The 19206-nt window shown below is 46.5% G+C and overlaps 2 protein-coding genes across 2 annotated transcripts in view; both read left to right on the forward strand.

Moving 5' to 3' along the window:
- The window catches only part of ctsc (cathepsin C), a 20011-nt gene extending 6572 nt beyond the window's left edge, over positions 1 to 13439 (forward strand). The window contains exons 2-9 of the mRNA XM_060076248.1: positions 62 to 322; positions 555 to 700; positions 2289 to 2455; positions 4851 to 5006; positions 6851 to 6969; positions 8051 to 8182; positions 11450 to 11682; positions 12260 to 13439. Coding sequence (XP_059932231.1) covers positions 62 to 322; positions 555 to 700; positions 2289 to 2455; positions 4851 to 5006; positions 6851 to 6969; positions 8051 to 8182; positions 11450 to 11682; positions 12260 to 12526 — 1481 coding nt within the window. The 3' untranslated portion in view covers positions 12527 to 13439. The remainder of the gene's footprint in view (positions 1 to 61; positions 323 to 554; positions 701 to 2288; positions 2456 to 4850; positions 5007 to 6850; positions 6970 to 8050; positions 8183 to 11449; positions 11683 to 12259) is intronic.
- A 148-nt stretch (positions 13440 to 13587) lies between these two features.
- On the forward strand, positions 13588 to 18935 carry rab38a (RAB38a, member RAS oncogene family). The gene is made up of 3 exons (XM_060074383.1): positions 13588 to 14071; positions 16293 to 16573; positions 17691 to 18935. Exons 1-3 carry the CDS (start codon positions 13870 to 13872, stop codon positions 17844 to 17846), a joined length of 639 nt encoding a protein of 212 aa, XP_059930366.1. The 5' UTR covers positions 13588 to 13869; the 3' UTR covers positions 17847 to 18935.
- Positions 18936 to 19206: the final 271 nt, after the last annotated feature.

Raw genomic sequence — 19206 nt, forward strand, 5'->3', positions numbered from 1 at the left:
TTTTTTTATAGAAGGAAGTCTTCTGCATACTGCGTGTTCAATTCAAACCCAGAGTATTGAGTGTACCCATACCTTAAAGAAAAGCCTAAGCACGTCGACCTTATTCTTTGCGTGCTTGATAGTTTTCCAAGTCTTGTGTTTTGGCTGACCTTCTGTCACCATGCGGGTCAGCACCCCGTGTTGCTGTGTGTGTTGTTTCTCTGGGTCGAGGGGTCTCTGGCCGACACACCTGCCAACTGCACCTACGAGGACCTGCTGGGGACCTGGGTGCTCCAGCTCTCTAATGGAGGACACGAAAAGACGGTCAACTGCTCTAATGAAGGTATGCATCGGCCCCTGCATAGAGCATTAACCCCGAGGAAAGATCCTGCTGAATCCTATCCGTGTTGTTGTTTACATCAGAGAATGAAACCCAAATCAGAGGTAACATTAACCTGGATGGACGACCATAGCGAGAAATAATCTAGTTCCAATGCCCTTGTTATATTCCACTGTGTCATTTTTATTGAGTTGCATTCAGTGCAGTGATGTGGTGTCGTGGTGGTGTCTTCCAGCCACGGGGGTGAAGATGGTTACCGTGACCCTGGAGAAGCTCTCAGTGGCCCGGGACGACCTGGGCAACACCGGGTTCTTCACGCTCATCTACAACCAGGGCTTCGAGGTGACCATCAACAACTACAAGTGGTTCGGCTATTTCAGGGTAAGGTTGCAATGGTGTGTTTTGTATCTGAAATCGTACACCGATATGACTAACTCACTATACATAATGGTTCATTTTGAGTGGGGAATCCTAGAATGTTTAATGTTTAATGGTGAATTGCTTTTGAATGAGCTAGTTTGACCCTGATGCTCACTTGTCTGTAAGGTATGCTGTTTCCATAGAGAGTGCTGTTAATGTGTTGTAGACAATCACAGTGCAATTATGTTGTCTCAGCGTGATTCACATTCTTGTGCCATTTCCCCTTTTCTCACATTGAATGACAAGAAGCCATACATGACATAAATGACTGGTCGTGGTGAGACACTTCCTCTTTGTCCATTGTGAAAGGTTGCCTACTCTGTGCACAGATTAAATATATATATATTTTGTGCAGAGCGCTTTAAGAAGGAGGGGGAAACCCAGATATGAGGTAACTTTAACCTGGCTGGACGACCCTAACCAAAATAATGACCACATTCTGAAACTTTGTGATACTTTGTAGTACCGTTGTTGTGTATGAGTGTTATAAGGAGAGATGTTATGTATGCATATGAAATGATTCACACACTGTAGTGTTGTTATACTATAAGTGTACGGGAAGCATAACCCTCTCTCCGACACAAACATTAAAAATAAACCAGCTTCACACATCCACGCACACCGTTGCATTATACTTAAGTGTCTGAGTAGCATAACCCCCTCTTGGATGTTGCAATCAACATCAACCAATGCTCAGACAGATTTCCACACATTCACACACACCTTTGACCCTCTGGTGTCCCTTTTAGAGTAAACCAAAAAGCCCTTGGACCTCACGAAAAGACTGTTCGTTAGGAGCAGAGTGTAACGTTCACAAACAGGTTTGCGAAGAACAGCAACAACATAGGATTTTACTCTGGATAAAATAGCATAGTGTTGATGGTCATATAAGACTTATTATAATGTTTTGAAAAATCTATCCCCCAAATGAGTAGGCCTACGTTGGTTAACACTGCTAATAGGGATTGATAAAAAAATATTGATAAACCAGAAATCCATGAGGTTTGTTTACCAGTACAACCCTTACCTAGACCTTGCATCATCGACAACGACAACAAATATAAACACCAGCGTTAGACGTTTCATTTTTTGGGTAAAATTTGTAAAAAGTTAGCATTTGTGTTAAACCTGCTCTGGTATTGGAGGGGACACACCAGAAACCCGATACAAATGAAAAATTAAAGAAACTACAGCTATAACACCATCCGTTTCTATACTTTGTGCATTGATGATCCAAATCAAGCACTTAACAAGAGCACAAGCATCACACTAAACACTGGGAAGTAGATTGTTCACAGCAGGGGCCGTGTGCCCTGTGGTGTCTTTGTGGAGCGTTTATGACCGCAGAGGACTTCTGTAGATCAAATCCATGCTGTTCTGAATATTGAACTTGGTATATGCAAGTGGGCCATAAGCCCAACCACTTCCCAGCAACGATTCCAGTTAATTGCCTCAAAGCAGTTCAACACGTGCGTGTTGAACCGAGTGCCGTGCTTAATATCCTTAATGTCTTTCATTTAACACTGCATCTGTTCTTTCTGTCATCCAGTACACCGAGCAGGGTGAGAATGTGACCAGCTACTGCGACCAGACCCTGCCAGGCTGGGTCCACGATGTCCTGGGTCACAACTGGGCCTGCTTCGTGGCCAAGAGAGTGGAGCCCATACTGCCCCGCACAGAGGTCAACCCGCTGCAGCAGCACCGCCTAGCACGCAGGTACACCGCTGATGGTCACGCAACACAGACACCTCACGTCTTATTCAGGCCTTATAGTTGTTAGCTATTTATTCATTTAGCAGACACTTCCATTCAAACAATCTAGACACAAAGTGCAGAGTTTGATTCATGTTATTTATGAGCTGGCAGGAGCTAGGCATGAGGGTCGAACTCAGAACCCTTTGGCTGGGCCTCAAGTGATTCACCAGCCAATCTGCCACCGATCAAACGCTGATCACGTGATTCAGTGAGCGATGGCACATCGCTTTGGAGTCAATTAATTTCGCCTCTGCCCCTGATTTGCTAATTACAGTAGCTCAGCATATCAAGTATTTGTACTCAACCTTTTCTCCCCAGTTGAAATTGAAAGTGTTTTTCTTATACAGTAGGCCTACTTTAGTATAACAGCACTTGGGTTAGTAAACAAATCACAACAACCAACATGAATTTGAAGTTTTATTCATGAAAAACTGTTAACTAGTTACAAAAATAAAACGTGTAGGGTTCGTTTGCTAGAGTCAAAATAGTCACAGCTCATCTTGAGCATCTACTGTCTCCTGGTAGCCACAGTACTGCCCATCTTGTGCTGGGTAATTAGCTCTGTTTGTGTCAATTCTTCCTGGCTATATTCTGGCTCGTACTAATAGCCCTGAATGTCCAAATCCAACAATAGATTTTCTAAATCCACTTTGGCTGTTTCAGATTGCCAATTTGTTCTCACGGTGAAGTAACATGGATGAGATTGTGTTTACATCTCGTACACGAGCTCCCGCCCCCCCTCATTCCTTATCGGTGGGTTCACAAATTTGCGGAACCAGTGGTTTGTGGTCCTCGTCCCTTCTAGCAGGCAAGCAAAGTTCTCCCGAGATGACGTCAAACGCGTCATTTGACGTCATCTCGGGAGAAAATTTGATCAGGAAAGCTGGGCCAAGGGAAGACTGAGGGGGAAAAAAAAACGTGTTTTTTATGTTACAATAGCGATTTTATAATGATCGAACGCCGGTTCTGAATGGGTGAAGTATCCCTTTAATTCCTATTTCAATTTCCCGACCCCTCAATAAAGAAAGATAGGCTGAACTTTTCAGCCTGCATTCCTCTGTGGAACAGGCTGCACTATCACTGTTTTAGCTTTCTTTTGGTTTGTGCAGATGTTCCACATCCTTCCCACATCCCCATGCTGGTGGAAACTATTGAAGTATGTGTAAGCTCATAGGACAGGGCTGCTCCCCGCTGGGTCCCTCGGCTTCATGGGGAACTCACCGGCTTCTCCGCCGATCTATTGGAAGAGGAGGGAGAGACAATAATTATGTCTGTAAACGGCATATCCCGAGCCTTACGTATCAGCCACAGTACTTTAATGTCAAACTAGTTCCTACAATGTGAAGCAATGGCTTTCTTGAAACCTAGACTTTATAACAGCACTGTCCGCTGTAGCTGGACCTCGTGAGAGGAGGGGATTTCACTTAGAGTGTGTTTGGCGAATACAGTTCTGTTCTCATTTCGAAGTTATGGCATTGGCAGGCTCTATCAATATAGGAAGATGTTTCCCTTGCATTCTGATTATTTATGCTGTTCGATTAATTCATTTCCAATGACTCATTCAACAACTTGTTTCTCTCAGTGCAGAACTCCAGAAATAAAGCCCTATCCCTAGCACAATCCATAATGAATTAAAGTATATGCCCCCGTTGATACTGTGGAACCGTGGCAGTTTCTAATAATTGTTCAATGATTTATAGTCCCCTTTTTAAAATGTCACCTTTTCAAGCGATTGCAAAAAAAAATTATAATATCATAATATTATAATTGGACTTGTTGACCATTATATCTTCCATATAATATTCCATAAATGGTTTGTGGGGCACCGCTGGCTATATAGACCTTGCTCTCCGGGTTTAAAGGGATTTGGGCAACAACTGGAGAACTCCAGGCTATGTTTCACTGTGAAATAATCCCTTATTGGGATCAGCCCACTGATCGGTGCATCACTAATGTTATAATAGGTTATTTGGCATTACTATGTAATACATTACTAAGGTAAGCAGATCAAATACAGTTTAGCACATGTTATTCTGTAAAATTATTAGCCACAGCTTTTGAATGACGAGAGACATTCTTGATTAGTTTAAATACCAGTCAGGACTAGTGTGGCCATGGCTACAACTTCCTTTCTTTGTTGAATACATTTTTGAATGCGTCCATTTCTGCCAAACAATACTTTTAAGTTCTCTTAATGCGAAGAATAGAACATAATAATCCTCTTATATTTTGATTTGTTCCTGTTTTCAAACAGTTAGTAAGTGCTGAACAGGGTGAATAAAAGCAGATGACATGGCTTGGCAACCAAACCAAAGTGAATCTAACCATGCGGTCTCCTCTCTCCTCCCTCTCATAGGCTGCTCCAGACGCAACACAAGGTCAACACAGACTTCATCCAGACCATCAACTCTGCGCAGAGCTCCTGGACGGCTGCCTACTACCCGGAGCACGAGAAGTACTCTCGGAAGGACTGGTTCTACCGGGCTGGAGGCCCTGCCTCTCGTGTTCCCGCGTGAGTTCACACAAAGCCTTGTTTTTACACTCATGCAAGCTGGTACGATCCAGTTTTTCCTAGCCCGAGTACCCACTTCTGTGTTTCCTGTTCCTGAGGTATACTTACTATTGAATTTGTTCTCCTTTTTTTTATTGCAACATTCCAGTTACCATTGGGGTGAGATTACTACATGATTCAAAAAACAAAAACCCCTGGGCAAAAGATTTTTCGCAAAGCTTTCATATAGCTTAAGAAAAAACACAAAAATGTTGTTTCTGATTCCTTATGCGGGACTACAGCACTTATGGATGTATGGATGGATGGATGTATGGATGGATGGATGGATGGTGGCAGACGCCAGGGAGGGGAGTGGTAGGTCTGGCAACCTGCTGGCTCCACCCCCAAGCCATATATTGTCTTCCTCCCTTTCCTTCCTCCCCGAGGCAAGCCTGGGGATCGTTAAGCAGGGGTGCTTGGGCTTAAGAGGGCGAGCAAACAGTCGTGTAAGGGAAGGAAGGCTAAGGGGAGAAAGGCTAGAGAAGCTAGGGCTAGCAAAGGACCGGCAGGATCTGTGTGATCGCCTGGCAGCGTGGAACGCCCTAAGGGAGAGAGACGGGTGGAAGGGGTTGGACCTGCTCTCGGTGTTGTGTCAGTTTATCTATCCAACTTGGTAGCGTGGAAACCCCACACCCACTGGCCCGCTACACATGGTGGAGGATGCGTGCTAGTAATCCCAAGTTGAGTAGGTAGACCAACACACAGGGAAAACATGGAAGCATTGTTGAGAAGGCTATTGGAGGCGAACATGGCACAGCTAGCCGGGAGCTGCTGGGAGTGCTGACAGCCGGTCATGTCGGCAGGGCTAAAGGTGCGGCAGTGCCCTGTCCTGGGCCCCAGCAGGTTTGTCTCGCCGTGGCAAGAGACGCCGCCGCTGCCGTAAGAGACGCAGCGGCCGCTGCCGCAAGAGACACAGCCACCGCCGCAAGAGCCGCCGCCGCCGCCGCAAGGGCCGCCGCCGCCGCAAGGGACGGCGCCGCAGAAATGGACGCAGTGGGAGAGGACGCAGTGGGAGAGGACGCAGTGGGAGAGGACGACGCAGTGGGAGAGGACGACGCAGTGGGAGAGGACGACGCAGTGGGAGGTGGAGAGGACGCAGTGGGAGGCGGAGAGGACGCAGTGGGAGACGAGGCCGACGCAGCCGGAGACGACGCCGCACAGGGGATTGCAGAGGCCCTGTCCAGGAGGGTTGCTCCAGGGAGCTGGACCGCCCCTCCCTCTCGGTCGGAGCTGAGGTGGAGGGTGTGTGGCAGACGCCAGGGAGGAGTGAGGGGAGGGGAGTGGTAGGTCTGGCAACCTGCTGGCTCCACCCCCAAGCCATATATGGACTTCCTCCCTTTAACGAGGCAAGCCTGGGGATCGTTAAGCAGGGGTGCTTGGGCTTAAGAGGGCGAGCAAACAGTCGTGTAAGGGAAGGAAGGCTAAGGGGAGAAAGGCTAGAGAAGCTAGGGCTAGCAAAGGACAGGCAGGATCTGTGTGATCGCCTGGCAGCGTGGAACGCCCTAAGGGAGAGAGACGGGTGGAAGGGGTTGGACAGACAATTGTACTATGTCATATAAGAGGTGGATGACCCTTTTCCCACCCTGGTTTCATTTACAAGGTAAATAAACCATTCGGCTTTGGACCTGCTCTCGGTGATGTGTCAGTTTATCTCTCCAACTTGGTAGCGTGGTAACCCCACACCCACTGGCCCGCTACAGTATGTATGTATGTATGTATTTTATTTAATTACAATTATATTTAGTGGGTTAATAGCCCACATCAATATTAATTCCTCTTGTGTGTCCTTCTTCCCGTCGTCCCAGTCGGGTTGGGCCGGCCCGTTGGTCCGCCGCGGGGGCCAAGATGGCGTCCGCTCTGCCTGAGCACTGGGACTGGCGAGACGTGGACGGTGTGAACTACCTCAGCCCTATCCGTAACCAAGGTGACAGGTTTAACTGGACTTCCAGCTCGCACACTACTGTAACTACACACTTTATATGAAATATGATACTCCTAGCTAATATAATGGCCATGTTGTGGTATGATAACTAGGGGTTAGGGTGTTACGTTAAGAGTTGGACTCTTTCTACCCATCCCCTGCTGGTCTTCAGCTGGTAGTAAGCATCCTTGAGCAGGATGCCCCTAGTCCCCTCCCTCTCTGCTCCCACCCTATGTTTCTCCGCCATTGAGCCGTATTGGTTTTTCACGCACCTGTGAGTGACGGGTAAGATGGATTCCATGAACCAATAACGAAAGAGATGCCTTGATTGGGCAGCAATAAGCCTGGAGGGGTCTGGAGTCGAAGTTGGTTCATAAAATGGCAGGTACAGTCAGCTTCATATGAGAGATGAGATTAACAGTGTATTTAAATCAGTTACAGTTGAACGATCGCCATGCAATTTCTAACAAATTACACTCAAATTATAGCTCTTGAATCTCGCCTTCAGCTGCTTTCGTGACACACCTCTCTGAAGCCCCATTGAATTAAAGATTCCGCTCAATGGCCAAACAGTCCTAATGAACAGCGATACAGTCTCCTAGATATACAAGAGCAGCCAATGCTATTGTAATTCTTCCTGGATCACTGGTGCCGAAGGAGCGCTGTGAGCGCCTCTTTTTTTGAGCCTCTGCCAATTAGGGCAGACAGCGGAACGGCTGTTCGCCTACTACTCTGGCCTCCTGCTCGCCTGGCTCGTCTCTGACTGGCTGGTTCCCACTCTCAGAGGGGGTGTGTGTGGAGTTTGTTAAGTGATTTAGGGAACCGGTGGGAGCTAGGAAGCATGAATGGGGCGACCCATCAGTCTACTCCTCATGGGTTATGATGAAGGCTGGGTGGTAAACGGCACTCCTCAAGCTACTGTTAAGATTGCTTGTTGTGTCACGTTGCCACATCTAACCACTGGCACAAGTTCACACAACAGCAATAGGGCTTGATGGAACCATGCAGAGTGTGGTAGCAGAATCGAGTGTTTTCAGTTGTTAACGTTTGAGAAACCAACTTCCATCATCCTTTTTTGTGTCAGGGTCATGTGGCAGCTGCTACTCCTTTGCCGCCATGGGGATGCTGGAGGCTCGCATCAGAGTCCTCACCAACAACAGCCAGACCCCGATCCTGAGCCCCCAGCAGGTGGTCTCCTGCTCCCCCTACTCTCAAGGTAAGAATGCTGTGCAGACTCAACAACGCAAACCTAATTCTTTTTTTATTTTACCAGGAATAAGTCCTGACCAAGACAGCAGCATATAGTTCCACATAAAATATACATTAAAAAACAGACGACATAAAACAGAAAAAGACAATTGGCAATTTAAAATCATCTCAACATGATCACCAGCAACGTTCAATATTAAGCATATGTGCATTGAGTACTCAAATAGTCCTTTATCCTAGTTTTAAAGTGTTTCAATATTTGAATGCAGTCTAATTTTAGATGACTTTGCAGTTTATACCAGGATGTAGTTGCAAAAACTTTAAAGGCACTCTCAATGAAGACAGTTCGCATTCGGGGAATGTCATACATGATTTGCCCATATGATCGAAGATTCAAATTCCTGGTGGTGACTTTAGGAGTCAGGAGAGAACATATGTAAGGCGGCAGTTCTAATAATGTGGCCTTATAAAGAAAAATATACCATGGTCCAACCTACGATTGTGCAAAGAAAGTCAACCAACACGTTCATACAAGCTACAGTGATGAGTACGAAAACCAGAATTTGTTACAAATCTTAGTGCTGCATGGTATACTGAATCCAGCATTTTCTGAGAAGATTGAGAAGATTGATTCGGATGCATGTATAAAATATCACCATAATCCAGTATTGACAGAAAAGTTATTTGGATAAGTCTTTAACTCACACTTGAAGGGAAACAGCATTTCATTCTATAATAAAAACCTAAATTTACTTTTCTTCTATGAAGAAACTAAGATATTTGTAGACTGGAACTCGTTCAATTACTCTCTTATCTAGTGTAACAATCGGACAAACATCTGTTTTCCTTGATTTTGAGAAGCACATAATTTTAGTTTTGTCAGAGTTTAGTACAAGTCTCAATTTGTGGAGATTCTCCTGAATAGTATTAAAAGTGTTAGGGTTGTGGGTGCAGGCAGGCAGGTAGGACCCAGATGCAGACGGTTTAGGGAAAACTGCACTTTATTTCCGACAAAAGGCTAAGGCAAGGAGCAAGGAGCAAGGGAACACAGGTAACCACAGAGAACACGTAGGACCAACAAACCACAATGACAGCACGAGGAACAAAGGAAAGACAAGGGCTTAAGTAACAAACACAAGACGCGCAACGAGGAACAGCTGAGACACATGAAACACAGGGAAATACAACAAAATACGACACAGACCATGACAGTACCCCCCCCTTAAGGGTCGACTCCCAGGCGACCCACGACAAGCAAAAAAAAACACGAAGAAAGTCAAACCCGAATAGGGTGGGTGGAGGGGAGCCAGGAGGAGGGAATCAAAATAAATAAATGGACTGGGGCAGAGCGGAGGGGAGTCAGGCGGGCGGCCAGAAAACTGCCCCAGGGCATGGCAGGGAGCCTCAGGCGGACGGCCTGGGGGGCAAGCAGAGGCAGAGTGAAGGCGGAACCCTTCAGGAGGCCGGCGGCAAGGACGATGAGGGCTCAGTCCCTCAGGAGGCCTGCAGCGGCAAGGAAACCCCTCTGAAGGCCGGCAGCGGCGAAGGCGGAACCCTTCAGGAGGCCGACGAAGGCGAGGTAGAGGGCGGGTCCCCTCAGGAGGAAGGCCAGGTAGAGGGCGGGTCCCCTCTGGAGGAAGGCCAGGTAGAGGGCGGGTCCCCTCTGGAGGAAGGCCAGGTAGAGGGCGGGTCCCCTCTGGAGGAAGGCCAGGTAGAGGGCGGGTCCCCTCAGGAGGAAGGCCAGGTAGAGGGCGGGTCCCCTCTGGAGGAAGGCCAGGTAGAGGGCGGGTCCCCTCTGGAGGAAGGCCAGGTAGAGGGCGGGTCCCCTCTGGAGGAAGGCCAGGTAGAGGGCGGGTCCCCTCAGGAGGAAGGCCAGGTAGAGGGCGGGTCCCCTCTGGAGGAAGGCCAGGTAGAGGGCGGGTCCCCTCTGGAGGAAGGCCAGGTAGAGGGCGGGTCCCCTCTGGAGGAAGGCCAGGTAGAGGGCGGGTCCCCTCTGGAGGAAGGCCAGGTAGAGGGCGGGTCCCCTCTGGAGGAAGGCCAGGTAGAGGGCGGGTCCCCTCTGGAGGAAGGCCAGGTAGAGGGCGGGTCCCCTCTGGAGGAAGGCCAGGCAGAGGGCGGAGCCCCTCTGGAAGGCGGGACCCCTCAGGAAGGCAAGGTAGAAGCCTGGTCCCCTCTGGAGGAAGGCGAGGTAGAGGGTGGACCCCCTCTGGAAGGCGGGACCCCTCAGGAAGGCAAGGTAGAAGGCTGGTCCCCTCTGGAGGAAGGCGAGGTAGAGGGTGGACCCCCTCTGGAAGGCGGGACCCCTCAGGAAGGCAAGGTAGAGGACGTGTCCCCTCTGGAGAAGAGGGCGTGCCCCTTCCAAAAGGTTTGGAAGGCGGGACCCCTCTGGAAGGCCTTGAAGAGGGACCCCCCTCGGGAAGGAGTGGAGGGAGGGCCCCGACAGGCAGGAGCGGAGGGCGTGCCTCCCCTGGACGGTCTGGAGGGTGGGCCCCCTCCGGCAGGAGCAGAGGGCGGGCCCCCACTGGAAGGAGCAGAGGGCGGGCCCCCACTGGAAGGAGCAGAGGGCGGGCCCCCTCAGGCAGGAGCAGAGGGCATGCCTCCCCTGGACGGTCTGGAGGGCGGGCCCCCTCAGGCAGGAGCGCAGGGCGGACCTCCTCAGGCAGGAGCGCAGGGCGGACCTCCTCAGACAGGCGAAGAGGCCGTCCCCCTCTGGAAGGCGAGGAGTGGGCACTTGCCGAGGATGAGGCAGAGCAATACAAAACGGTGTCATCCGCATAAAAATGACACTTTGCTTTGGTTACATTGTGACACAAGTCATTTATATAAATAGTTGGGACCCAAAATGGACTCCTGGGGGACACCATTTTGTAAAAGACCTGTCATGGTCTGTGTCGTGTTTTGGTGTATTTCCCCGTGTTTCCCTCCTGTGTTGATTACTGCTCCCTCCCCTAATGTGTCTCAGCTGTTCCTCGTTGCGTGCCTTGTGTTTGTTTCTTAAGCCCTTGTCTTTCCTTTGTTCCTCGTGCTGTCATTGTGGTGACCTTTGACAGATCCAAGAATAGCGCAGTACAATATTCTTTAGAATCAATTGCACATATGAAATCATTCAAGACTTTCATAGTGACAGTGCTTTGCTTTTTACGAAAAAAACTGCAAATCATTTAAGATGTTATTTGTTGCTGAGATTTAGAGAACATTAATTAAGACATACTTACTTTTTGTGTGCTGTTTTTTGTGCCCTTTGCTTCGTTGCAATGTTTTTTTCTCCTCTAAGGTTGTGAGGGCGGTTTCCCGTACCTCATGGGGAAGTACGTCCAGGACTTCGGCATCGTGGAGGAGTCGTGCCTGCCCTACGTGGGCGACAGCACCCCGTGCCGGATCCCCCGGTCCTGCGGCCGGCTTTACACAGCGGAGTACAGCTACGTGGGGGGGTTCTACGGAGGCTGCAGCGAGACAGCCATGATGCAGGAGCTGGTGAAGAACGGCCCCATGGCCGTGTCCTTCGAGGTAAGCACACATATATGGCGTTTTTCAGTTGCAGTGGACCATTAATAATTGCTTGCTAATGTCATGGTCTGTCTGTTTCCTTGTCTTGTGTTACTCCTGTTACTCATTGCGCGCCCTGTGTGTGTTTGGTATTTAAGCCCTTGTCTTTCCTTTGTTCCTTGTCGGATCATTGTAGTTTGTGGTGAGTTGTGTCCTGTGTGTTACCTGTGTTCCCTGTGTTACCTGCGTCACCTGTGTTCTCGGTGTTCCTTGCCTTTTGCGTTAATAAATTATCCTTTACCTGAACTGTCTGGGATTGGGTCCTACCTGCCTGCCTGCCACCCGCTAACCTTGACAGCCAACTTGTATTACTCAACAAAAAAAGGCAAGATGCACTTATCAGTGTGTCTTAATTTAAACATCTGTGACATCTGGACGTCTGTATACTCACACACACAAACAAACACCCACCTCCATGATTCTAAATATAAATAAACAAGCCTGGATGAATCAGTGTAATCACCGATCAGCACTGCCGATCGACCCTGTCTCTGACTTGTCGGTTTCCATGGTGATGATGAATCCCTCTCCTCCCCAGGTGTACCCCGACTTCCGCTACTACAAGGAGGGCATCTACCACCACACGGGCCTGCTGGACGCCACGGGCCCCTTCGAGTTGACCAATCACGCCGTGCTGCTGGTGGGCTATGGCCGCTGCCCCAAGTGCGGCCAGAACTACTGGGTGGTGAAGAACAGCTGGGGCGCCGGCTGGGGCGAGAAGGGCTTCTTCCGCATCCGCCGCGGCTCGGACGAGTGTGCCATCGAGAGCCTCGCCGTGGGGGCCACGCCCATCCCGTCGCTGTAGGGGGGGGAGGAGGAGGAGGAGGAAGACTAGCAAACATGGAAACGTCTCAGAGCCGTCTCAAACCTTCTCAGGTGCAGCGATCCTACGGTGTTAAGTTGTGTGCCAGGGATGAGTCCCAGTCCCTTCACACAGCTGGGGAGATGACCATCCATTTCCCTTCAGCCACTGCTGAAGTCTGCCTCAAGCAGAATGCCACCCACTTTCACCAGGGTTCAATATGTTTTAGCTTTTAACCTTTTATTTGTGTTCTTTGTAGATAGTTCATCATTTTCGTGAACGATGAACATTTGTCTTGTCAATCAAATATGTGGCAAGGTTGTTTTTCTACCTAGAAGATGACTCAAAGTCTACGGTAGACCATGGGGCAAGTAATATGTGTTGCATGCATATACACACTACAGGACTAACAAGAAGAACTACAAACACCACGTGTGTTTGTAGTTCTGCAGGTTGTAGGTGGGAAAAAGGCCCTCTATTAAATACAAATATATAGCAATGATGTAAACCTGTCCAACCTTTTTTCGTTTTTATTGGCACAGTAATATTTGATTTTAGTATGGTTTTAAACCTAACACTATCAAGCCGGTTTTGTTCTTCAGCAGCTCCAGCAATAGTCCAGTGCCTCAAAAAGGGATGCGTAGAGATTTGAAGGATCTCAAATTTAGCATATGAAAGGGATTGGATTGAAAATGAAAAGGTATTTGTATTGTGTTGTTAAAGGTATTTTGAGACATTGCAGTATTTTTTTATGGAATGAAAGTCATTCTTCCGCCGTTTTTACTCTACACCTCACTTGCCCATATTTTATGAGATACTTAACTTTCCTGATCGTTTTTTCTTGTATTGTACTGTTCAGCTGTGTGATCCGCAGTTCTGGTCAAATGCTAATAAACCCTTACATTACACAACAAAAGATTCGGAGTGAAATGTCACATCATGCGGATCCATGCGCGGAGGAGCTGGCCCAACATTGCTCATGCGTAAAAAGTGAAATATACATCACAAGACAATCGGTGAGAGGTGATTTAATATTCATGCGAGGATGATGCCACAGCTCCATCTCTCTATCACAATAGCTCTTCTCATTAGTTGCTCAAGGGGCTTTGAATACAATCCTACACTAGCAGCTGCACTCCATAGCGCGCAAGTCACAAGGTCCACTAAACTGCGCACGACTTCCTCTGCCCCAATTCCTCGTGTGGACCGGGGCGTTCCTTCGCTTCCCAGAATCAAAGACCCACTGACCCAGCCATTCCCATTATTTTAGCTTATTTGTTACCCCCTCTCTCTCGACTTTCCAAATAAGATACATTAATGCACAACCCTCGCCCTCTCCGGTCGACATGCAGAACAATCACCATAAGGAACATCTCTATAAGATTCTTGTAATAGGTGACTTGGGGGTCGGGAAGACGAGCATCATCAAGCGCTATGTTCATCACAACTTCAGCCCCAACTACCGCGCCACCATTGGCGTGGACTTCGCCCTCAAAGTGCTCAACTGGGACCAGGAGACGGTGCGCCTCCAACTTTGGGACATCGCAGGTAAAGTAGACCCAGAACTTCCTTATCTCACTGAAACGTTTCAGGACTAATTAATAGCATTTTATCCCCATAAAGAAGATGGATAGTTTGGTTTGGCATCAAATGCATTAGTAAAGGTGTTTGGCCTGTATAATTGGTCACATATAAGTATGCTGCTACTTATGTTTGGTAAAGCAAAAACCTTTTCCTTTGAGAAAAATGTTTTTCATCTCAAATGATTTCCCGCTTGATGTAGGCCTAGTGTATACGATTATTTGAATGAAAACATTAAATAATACATGGGAGCCAGTATTAATTCTCTACTGATTGTGTGTGTATATACCCATATGTGATAGTATATATTTATTTATATATTTAAAAATATATATGTGATTGTATATAAATGGGTATATATATATATATATATATATATATATATATATATATATATATATATATATATATATATATATATATATATATATATATGTGTGTGTGTGTGTGTGTGTGTGTGTGTGTGTGTGTGTGTGTGTTTTCATTCCGATGATATTTCCATGTCTATCTCTAATCTCTTGTTTATACACGTACACATAGGCCGCCATTCCCCTGATGTACACATCACTCTTTTAATTTCGATTGCCATGATAAGAGATGAGATTAAAATTAATTACAGACATGGACAACAAGTCTGGATATTTGTATAGCCTATATACAGAGGGAGAGAGAGAGACTAGCAAACTTGTTTGCCTGTTCTCTTTTAAAACGTGGTGAATAGTGAGGGGAGAATACTATGCGTTACTATACCATACATAATGATGCTGTAAAGTGCCTACAGGCCACAGTATTATCATCTCACATGAGTGTGGGCTGGCCTTCCAAAGAATCTTCTGAACTCTCTCTCTCTCTCTCTCTCTCTCTCTCTCTCTCTCTCTCTCTCTCTCTCTCTCTCTCTCTCTCTCTCTCTCTCTCTCTCTCTCTCTCTCTCTCTCACACACAAAGTCATGTGTTTCACGCTCATGTGAAGGAGATTTGTGTCCAGTGCTCCTGTAGATATTTTTATTTATTTATGTTTGACAGGATTATCTGCTTTTACTAACTCTGTTGAGTCCTTGGCAACACTGTTTAAAAAAGATGGCTGGTTAGTATTAGATAAGTTAGAGGTCACTGTTTGGTAATAACTTGTGGGGTGAAACAATATCTTTCTGATTAAATAAAATTGAATATTCAATAATCAAGACATGTTCACCCACTCTGATGTCTGTTCATGTACTTGCTCAGGTGTGTTACAAAGTTGATGACATCCATTACAAAAACAACAACCTTTGAATGTAGTCAAACATCACTCTCAAACAATTTCCTTTGGTTCCTGCAGTTTTCTTCCATTTAGCTCCTAACGAGCAGAACAGAAGCGTTAGGCGAAATATTATCTCCCCCAACTATTCTGATTAAAGGGATGATTTCAAGTTAGCGTTTGCACAAGCTTAATCTAACAAAATGAATGAAGGAGTCTCTGTATTGGAGACTTCCTCCATTTTGGGTAGAACTCCTGGCCTTCAATCTTCTGAACAACCTTTCTTCAGATCGACTTCCCACTCGCCGTGTGTATTATCGCTGTGGACCTGAGGCATCCCAGCAGTGATAGAGAAGTAGGTTGTATGAGCGGTTCTTAAAAAGCTGCAAGCAGTGATACCGCAGGCCAGGCATTCGGCCCGCTTCAACCAGGCATGTTTTTAACAGGCACTGCACCTTGGAACAATGTTAGCCTCAAGGTAGTTTATTTTGGTGCATACAGGATGTTGCTCTGGTAGAGAGCTCATTCCCCTTTCCAAGATGAGAATAGACAACATGGGTGAATGGAGAGAGAATTACGACATGTGTATGTAGTGGTCTTAAAGAGCATAGGGGGATTAGCATATAGGAACTTCTCAGATGTATAGACTTTGTGCTCTCGAGTTGTTAAGGGGCTAACTTGTACTGTAAGCTAGACGGGTCATTATAAGAAGCATACACACACACAGAAAAAAGGCCTCAGGGGAATGAAAAGAAGAATTCCAAGTATTTAATCCTGGTACTGGTGGTACCAATCGCTAATCCTGGTGTGTGTGCCCCTTGGTGTGTGTGTGTGTGTGTGTGTGTGTGTGTGTGTGTGTGTGTGTGTGTGTGTGTGTGTGTGTGCGCGCATGTGTTTGTGTGTGTGTGTGTTCGCCTGTGTGTGTGTTTGGGTTCCTCACCTGTCATCCAGGCCAGGAGAGGTTTGGCAACATGACCCGTGTGTACTACCGGGAGGCCATGGGAGCCTTTATCGTGTTTGACATGACAAGGCCCGCCTCCTTCGAGGCCATCACCAAATGGAAGGAGGACCTGGACTCTAAACTGATCCTTGCCAACGGTAAAAATGTGGCCACCGTGCTGTTGGCCAATAAGTGTGACCAGGGAAGGGACGCCCTAACCAACAATGGGATAAAAATGGAGCAGTTCTGCCAGGAGAACGGCTTTGTGGGATGGTACGAGACCTCTGCCAAGGTGAGAGGGAGTGTGCGCACACACACGTAGATACACGCACACACTCACTCACTTACTCACTCACACCAAACACACACACACACACACACGCACGCACGCACGCAAGCACGCACGCACGCACGCACGCACGCACGCACGCACGCACGCACGCACGCACGCACGCACGCACGCACGCACGCACGCACGCACGCACGCACGCACGCACGCACACACACACACACACACACACACACACACACACACACACACACACACACACACACACACACACACACACACACACACACACACACACACACACACACACACACACACACACACACACACACAGACACACACACATAATCAATGTGCATGTGTACACATGCTCACAAAAACTCTTGTTATGCCTCATGCCTCGTCTAGTGCTTAATCTGGTAAAGGTTGGGCGGTTGTGGCAGGGGCATGCAGAGCATGCAGGTCTCTAATTAATTAACACATTATTCTCACAGCAGTCCCATTAAGGTGAGTAAGATGAGAGTAAGGTGCGGTACATCTCCTTGTGATCAATGTAACAAATGGATTCAAATGGGCCGTTTAATCTCTGTGGTTTCGTTGATTTCTCTGAGTTGAGATGATCAACTCTTGAGCTAAATAATGGCATGATTAGGCAAATGGACAAAAGACGCATTCTTTCCCAAATCTTTCTCAGTTTACCTCAAGGAGGGCTGTACTGTTTTTTTGCACGGATTTGCGGCACCAGGCTTAGTGATTCAAACGCACAAGAGCTGTCACAGAATATAGCCAGGTCCCATCAAGGTCTACCCATGGAGCTCATGTTTTGAGACATACTATCGTTCAAGGACTGTAGCCTTCTCCCTGTTCTTTGTTTACCGGTTGGTTCCTTCTCTTTCCATCGACTTCAATATTATGTTAGAGTTAATGTAGTTGACACAATTCATTTATTTTTATAGTTCCTTGTTTGGGCCAGAAAAAGAATGTCCAGTCATTCTGTCTCATCTGTTGTTCCATCACTGCTTTATTGTGGGAGTATTCCCTTCTGTCTGCCTCTTATGCTCGCTCCTTTTCACCATAGCTCATTGTCACAGAAATTGACCACTCTATCTTTCTTTTACAGGAAAATATCAACATAGATGAAGCAGCAAACTGCTTGGTGAAGCACATCATCACCAATGAAAATGACATGCTCCAATCAGAAGAGTCCGACACAATCTCCCCCCAATTAGAAAAGAATGGAGGCGGGACCTGTTCCTCTTGCTTTACATCTCAGTAATTTGCTTTTCAAGCAATCATTGTCTCTTGGTTTTTTATCACAAAGAATAGCAAAGTGTGTGTGTGTGCATGTGTGTATGTGTGGGTGTGTGTGAACGCATGATCACCCTTTCTGAATCACCCTGTCCTCTTTTAAGCACACATTTCTTCTATTTTTATTTCCACATCTCTCTCCATGTGTGTTCCTCCTTATCTCCATATGCTTGACGCCCATCTCCTTCTCCTCCTTCCTCAGACCAATTACAATCCAAAGTGCGAAGCTATGGCCCATCCCAAACAATCCCTCAAAATGGCTCCTCATCCTACCTCATTCAAAGATTAGACCCTTTCTCTAAACTTGGTGACACACAATCCTTTATTTTAATGTAATCTGCACGTTGATCATCGACACTATGACATTTTGAATAAGGGAGTCTGATCATTTCTGCATCCAATATTGTAAAGTGTTAAACCGCCTATTTTGATTATATTGACGCGATTGAATTGCATTTATTTAATGAACTATTTGGCGCAACGCACACAGCCGCCTGATGTCTAGGGGCAAGTCAGGCTCACTGTTATCTTCAATTGATCTACCCACACAAGCGGTGCCAAACACCCTCCCTAGTGAAAATGTATGGTGTCCAATGGGCTTTGGGAGCCTGAATGCCCCTCTCACGCAGAGCACCATGGGAGTGGCTGTGTGTGCTGCACTCACATGTTGGAAATACTTAACAATGTGACTTCCTAACTTTGGCATGGCCTGTTTTATAAATAGAATGAATATATAAATCTTATTTATCTGATATTCTCTCTGCAACTCATACCCATAATGGGAATATTGCTCAATATTTATAATATACTTCTACTACATAAAACAAGAAATGTTCCATCCTTTTAATTTTTTTTATTATATTGGTTTTTGTATATCAACTTTCAATTTTTATTGTATGGCTCATATGTTGTAATATTTGTTATAATATAATAAACCGATCATATACAGATGTACATATGATATATTTAGCCCAAAGTAAAGAGTTATACACTAGAGTTGACCAGTGGTAGACATGTTAATAAAATCAATTAATAAAACCATAGCTTTCTATACAAAGTCTCTGTTTCTCATATTTTTTACTCACTTTTAACTACAGTATAAACCTGGTAGACTGAGGCAGTTTCAGTGTTAATGATTTTAGATCTGGCTAATAAAAAAAACTTGCTTTAAAAAGAAACATGAATTGGGTTGACCAAATATTATTTTAAATGTAGGCTTAAGGTGAAGGTGGAAAATAATTGCCATGCAAACTCGGTATGTCAAATTACAATCTGCTGAACTGAACTCTCTCCTCACATCACAGCCTTGTTCCGAATCCGCTCTACAC

Source organism: Gadus macrocephalus, chromosome 16 (genome assembly GCF_031168955.1).
Source record: "Gadus macrocephalus chromosome 16, ASM3116895v1".
NCBI classification, from domain to species: domain Eukaryota; kingdom Metazoa; phylum Chordata; class Actinopteri; order Gadiformes; family Gadidae; genus Gadus; species Gadus macrocephalus.